The sequence below is a fragment of the Petromyzon marinus genome, unplaced genomic scaffold, assembly GCF_048934315.1.
Source record: "Petromyzon marinus isolate PM22_M1 ecotype Great Lakes invasive population unplaced genomic scaffold, UKy_Petmar_22M1.pri1.0 PM_G_Scaffold_76, whole genome shotgun sequence".
In the NCBI taxonomy this organism is placed as follows: domain Eukaryota; kingdom Metazoa; phylum Chordata; class Hyperoartia; order Petromyzontiformes; family Petromyzontidae; genus Petromyzon; species Petromyzon marinus.
The window spans coordinates 100,585-107,500 of record NW_027423031.1 but is presented as its reverse complement, the minus strand read 5'-3'; the positions used below and the strand labels follow the sequence as shown (position 1 = coordinate 107,500).

Sequence of the window (6,916 nt, the reverse complement as noted above, 5' to 3'; positions counted from 1 at the left end):
TACACCACCCACTCACTCACCCACTCACCCACCCATCCACTCACTCATCCACTCACCGACCCACCCACCCACTCACCCACCCACCCACCCACTCACCCACCCACCCACTCACTCACCCACCCACCCACCCACTCACCCACTCACCCACTCACTCACTCACCCCCTCACCCCCCCACTCACCCCCCCAACCACTCACCCCCCCCCACCCACCCCCCACCCTCACCGTGATGGTTGTGCCCCCCCTCGTGAAGACCTCTGCCTGCTGGTGATGCACCACGTCACTCCGCGCCATTCTCCTCCTCCAGCCACTCGTCATGGAGACCGCCACGGAGAGCTCCCACCACTCTCCCTCCTCCTCCTCATCCTCGTGGTCATCCTCGTCGTGCTCATCAACGCCGTGGTGGGTGTTGACACGGTCCACACCATCATCGTCGTCATCGTCATCATCATCGCCGTGGTGATGGTCATCGTCGTCATCACCGTGGTGGGTATTGACACGGTCCGCATCATCAGCGACGTCATCGTGATCATCGTCATCGTCATCATCATCGTCATCATTGTAGTTGTCATCGTAGTCGTCATCGTAGTCATCATCGTCATCATCGTCTTCGGTGTCCTCATCCTCAACACGGCACTCCTCCTCCTCCTCGTCACCACCAGCCTCCTCCTGCACCGTCAGTCTCTTGTGGAGCGTCACGGTGACCGTAGGAGCGCTGAGCACAGCTGAGAGACACACAGAGACACACAGAGACACACAGAGAGACACTCAGAGACACACAGAGACACTCACACAGAGACACTCAGAGACACACAGAGACACACAGAGAGACACTCACACAGAGACACTCACACAGAGACAGACAGAGAGACACTCACACAGAGACACTCAGAGACACACACTCACAGAGACACTCACACAGAGACACACACACACAGAGACACACAGAGACACACACACACACAGAGACACACACACACAGACACACAGAGACACACACACACAGAAACACGCGCAAAGAGACACTCACACACAGAGACACTCACAGACACACAGAGACACACACACACACACAGAGACACTCACACAGAGACACTCACACAGAGACACACACACACACAGAGACACACAAAGAGACACTCACACATAGAGACACTCACACAGAGACACACACACACAGAGACACACAAAGAGACACTCACACATAGAGACACACACAGAGACACACACAGACACGCACACACAGAGACTCTCCCACAGAGACAATACACAGAGACATTCACACACAGAGACACTCACAGAGACACTCACACAGAGACACTCAGAGACACACACACACAGAGACACACACACAGAGACACACAGAGACACACACACACACAGAGACACACACACACACAGAGACACACACACACAGAGACACACAGAGACACACATACAGAAACACACGCAAAGAGACACTCACACACAGAGACACTCACAGACACACAGAGACACACACACACACAGAGACACTCACACAGAGACACTCACACAGAGACACACACACACAGAGACACACACAAAGAGACACTCACACATAGAGACACTCACACAGAGACACACACACACAGAGAGACACACAAAGAGACACTCACACATAGAGACACACACAGACACACAGAGACACACACAGACACGCACACACAGAGACTCTCCCACAGAGACAATACACAGAGACATTCACACACAGAGACACTCACAGAGACACTCACACAGAGACACTCAGAGACACACACACACAGAGACACACAGAGACACACACACACACAGAGACACACACACACAGACATACACACAGAGACACACACAGAGACACACACAGAGACACACACACAGACACACACGGAGGCACACACACAGAGACACACACACAGAGACACACACACAGAGACACACACACAGAGACACACACAGAGACACACACACACAGAGACACAGTGACACACACACACAGAGACACACACAAAGAGACACTCACACACAGAGACACTCACAGACACACAGAGACACACACACACACACAGAGACACTCACACAGAGACACTCACACAGAGACACACACACACAGAGACACACACAAAGAGACACTCACACATAGAGACACTCACACAGAGACACACACAGAGACACACAAAGAGACACTCACACATAGAGACACACACGGACACACAGAGACACACACAGACACGCACAGAGACTCTCCCACAGAGACAATACACAGAGACATTCACACACAGAGACACTCACAAAGAGACACACACAGAGACACTCACACAGAGACACTCACACACAGAGACACACTCACACAGAGACACTCACACACAGACACAGACACACACAAAGACACAGACACACACAAAGAGACAATCACACACAGAGACACTCACACAGAGACACTGACACACAGAGACACACACAAACACACATACACACAGGCAGACACACACAGAGACATAGACACACACACAGAGACACAGAGACACTCACATACAGACACTCTACACACAGACATACACACACACAGAGACAGAGACACACAGACACACACACAGACACACACACATAGAGACACACAGTGACACACACACACACAGAGACACACACAAAGAGACACTCACACACAGAGACACTCACAGACACACAGAGACACACACACACACACACAGAGACACTCACACAGAGACACTCACACAGAGACACACACACAGAGACACACACAAAGAGACACTCACACATAGAGACACTCACACAGAGACACACACACAGACACACAAAGAGACACTCACACATAGAGACACACACAGACACACAGAGACACACACAGACACGCACAGAGACTCTCCCACAGAGACAATACACAGAGACATTCACACACAGAGACACTCACACAGAGACACACAAAGAGACACTCACACAGAGACACTCACACACAGAGACACACTCACACAGAGACACTCACACACAGACACATACACACAGACACAGACACACACAAAGACACAGACACACACAAAGAGACACTCACACACAGAGACACTCACACAGAGACACTGACACACAGAGACACACACAGACACACATACACACAGGCAGCCACACACAGAGACATAGACACACACACAGAGACACAGAGACACTCACATACAGACACTCTACACACAGACATACACACACACAGAGACACACAGACACACACACAGACACACACACACACAGACACACACACACAGACACACACACACAGACACACACACACACAGACACACATACACACAGAGACACTCAAACAGAGAGACTCATACACACAGACACACACACACAGAGACACACACACAGACACACATACATACACACAGACAGAGACACACAGACACGCACACAGAGACACACACATAGACAAAGCCACTGACTTGTCTCCAAGGGTAAGACCTCAACCACGACCCAGGGCAAGGAGATTGGTGAGGCCCCCGGTGATGACGATGAAACGGTGGCTCTGACGCGCAGGTGATAGCGGTCACCGGGATGCCGCAGAGCTGAGGAGACATCGCACCGAGTCTCTGTTGTTGCAGCGCAGACGGTCCGCCAGTGGGCTCGTCCATAGCTGCACAGACAGAGACACGGGGAGGAGGTGGTGAGGAGTGGGTGGGTGGGTGAGTGGGTGGGTGGGTGAGTGAGTGGGTGAGTGAGTGAGCAAGCGGGTGAGTGGGCGAGTGAGAGAGTGGGTGAGTGAGTCAGTGAGTGAGTGGGTGGGTGAGTGAGTGAGTGAGAGAGTGGGTGGGTGAGTAAGTGGGTGAGTGAGTGGTTGAGTGAGTGGATGGGTGAGTGAGTGGGTGGGTGAGTAAGTGGGTGAGTGAGTGGTTGAGTGAGTGGATGGGTGAGTGAGTGGGTGGGTGAGTGAGTGAGTGGCTGAGTGAGTGGGTGAGTGAGACAGTGGGTGGGTGAGTAAGTGGGTGAGTGAGTGCGTTAGTCAGTGAGTGAGTGGGTGGGTGAGTTGATGGGTGAGTGAGTGAGTGAGGAAGCGGGTGAGTGGGCGAGTGAGAGAGTGGGTGGGTGAGTAAGTGGGTGAATGAGTGCGTTAGTGAGTGGGTGGGTGAGTTGATGGGTGAGTGAGTGGGTGGGTGAGTGGGTGAGTGAGTGAGTGGGTGAGTGAGTGGCTGGGTGAGTGAGTGAGCGACCATCTCACAGTTTGCTCTCCACTCTGTAGGTGACGCTGCTGGTGGCGGGGTTCACGTCAGCTGGTTCCCAGCGGAGTTGTGTCAGCAGGTCTCGAGACTCCACGCGCACATTCAGTGGGGAAGCCGGGGCTGGGGAGATGGGCAAACGGCACTCAGTGTGCGCTAACCACTGCACCACCGCTCCCCACACTCACACACAGTGCGCTAACCACTGCACCACCGCTCCCCACACTCACACACAGTGCGCTAACCACTGCACCACCACTCCCCACACACTCAGTGCGCTAACCACTGCACCACCGCTCCCCACACACTCACACACACAGTGCGCTAACCACTGCACCACCGCTCCCCACACACTCACAGTGCGCTAACCACTGCACCACCGCTCCCCACACTCACACACAGTGCGCTAACCACTGCACCACCGCTCCCCACACAAACACAGTGCGCTAACCACTGCACCACCGCTCCCCACACACACACACAGTGCGCTAACCACTGCACCACCGCTCCCCACACTCACACACAGTGCGCTAACCACTGCACCACCGCTCCCCACACTCACACACAGTGCGCTAACCACTGCACCACCGCTCCCCACACTCACACAGTGCGCTAACAACTGCACCACCGCTCCCCACACCCACAGTGCGCTAACCACTGCACCACCGCTCCCCACACTCACACAGTGCGCTAACCACTGCACCACCGCTCCCCACACACACAGTGCGCTAACCACTGCACCACCGCTCCCCACACACTCACACAAAGTGCGCTAACCACTGCACCACCACTCCCCAAACTCACACACACAGTGCGCTAACCACTGCACCACCGCTCCCCAAACTCACACACAGTGCGCTAACCACTGCACCACCGCTGCCCACACACACTCACACAGTGCGCTAACCACTGCACCACCACTCCCCACTCACACAAAGTGCGCTAACCACTGCACCACCGCTCCCCACACTCACTCACACAGTGCGCTTACCACTGCACCACCGCTCCCCACACTCACACACACAGTGCGCTAACCACTGCACCACCGCTCCCCACACAGACACTCACACAGTGCGCTAACCACTGCACCACCGCTCCCCACACTCACACACAGTGCGCTAACCACTGCACCACCGCTCCCCACACTCACACAGTGCGCTAACCACTGCACCACCGCTCCCCACACACACAGTGCGCTAACCACTGCACCACCGCTCCCCACACTCACAGTGCGCTAACCACTGCACCACCGCTCCCCACACACACAGTGCGCTAACCAATGCACCACCGCTCCCCACACACTCACACAAAGTGCGCTAACCACTGCACCACCACTCCCCAAACTCACGCACACAGTGCGCTAACCACTGCACCACCGCTCCCCAAACTCACACACAGTGCGCTAACCACTGCACCACCGCTCCCCACACTCACACAGTGCGCTAACCACTGCACCACCGCTCCCCACACACACAGTGCGCTAACCACTGCACCACCGCTCCCCACACTCACACAGTGCGCTAACCACTGCACCACCGCTCCCCACACACACAGTGCGCTAACCACTGCACCACCGCTCCCCACACACACAGTGCGCTAACCACTGCACCACCGCTCCCCACACACACAGTGCGCTAACCACTGCACCACCGCTCCCCACACTCACACAGTGCGCTAACCACTGCACCACCGCTCCCCACACACTCACACAGTGCGCTAACCACTGCACCACCACTCCCCACTCACACAAAGTGCGCTAACCACTGCACCACCGCTCCCCACACTCACTCACACAGTGCGCTTACCACTGCACCACCGCTCCCCACACTCACACACACAGTGCGCTAACCACTGCACCACCGCTCCCCACACACACACTCACACAGTGCGCTAACCACTGCACCACCGCTCCCCACACACACACTCACACAGTGCGCTAACCACTGCACCACCGCTCCCCACTCACTCACACAGTGCGTTAACCACTGCACCACCGCTCCCCACACTCGCTCACAGTGCGCTAACCACTGCACCACCGCTCCCCACGTCCACCACAACCTGGCACCCGATGTATCGACCGGCCCGGCTCACCGTGGCTGCTGCACCACGTGAAGAGGTGGAGGAGGAGGAGGAGCAGCAGGAGGAGGAAGAGTAGGCCAAGTCTAGAGACGAGTTGACGCATCGCCATGGAGCGATCTTTAGTCACGTGGAGAGAAATTCGATTCCCGGTTCGATTAACTATACTCGCATCGATTCTTAATGGGATAACATTAGGAATCGATTATTGTAGAGTAACGGATGTATAGAGTCGATTTCATTTGGGATAACATGGGAATCGATATACGGTTGATTAAGCTAATTAAATCGATTTCCGTTCGGATAACATGAGAATTAAGCGGTCGAAAATGAATCTTAATGAATCGATTCCTACTTTGATTACATGAGAATTGAACATGATCGACTATCGTGTGTGGGTGTGATGCCCACCTGTGTGTGTACCTGTGTGTATGTACCTGTGTGTGTGTGTACCTGTGTGTGTGTACCTGTGTGTGTGTGTACCTGTGTGTGTGTACCTGTGTGTGTGCCTGTGTGTGTGTACCTGTGTGTGTACCCGTGTGTGTGTACCTGTGTGTGTGTGTACCTGTTTGTGTGTGTACCTGTGTGTGTACCTGTGTGTGTGTACCTGTGTGTGTGT

The 6,916-nt window shown here is 54.7% G+C and overlaps 1 protein-coding gene across 2 annotated transcripts in view; it reads right to left on the bottom strand.

The window, feature by feature from the left end:
* The window catches only part of LOC116937864 (uncharacterized), a 17,310-nt gene extending 10,848 nt beyond the window's left edge, over window positions 1-6,462 (bottom strand). Inside the window, exons 1-4 of one of the 2 annotated variants that reach the window (XM_076062857.1) lie at window positions 6,313-6,462; window positions 4,224-4,344; window positions 3,451-3,641; window positions 224-723 (exon numbers count right to left, since the gene is read on the bottom strand). In XM_076062857.1, the coding sequence (XP_075918972.1) occupies window positions 224-723; window positions 3,451-3,641; window positions 4,224-4,344; window positions 6,313-6,409 (909 nt within the window). In that variant the 5' untranslated portion in view covers window positions 6,410-6,462. The remainder of the gene's footprint in view (window positions 1-223; window positions 724-3,450; window positions 3,642-4,223; window positions 4,345-6,312) is intronic. The other variant, XM_076062858.1, reaches the window with a different exon arrangement.
* Between the last annotated feature and the right edge of the window lie 454 nt (window positions 6,463-6,916).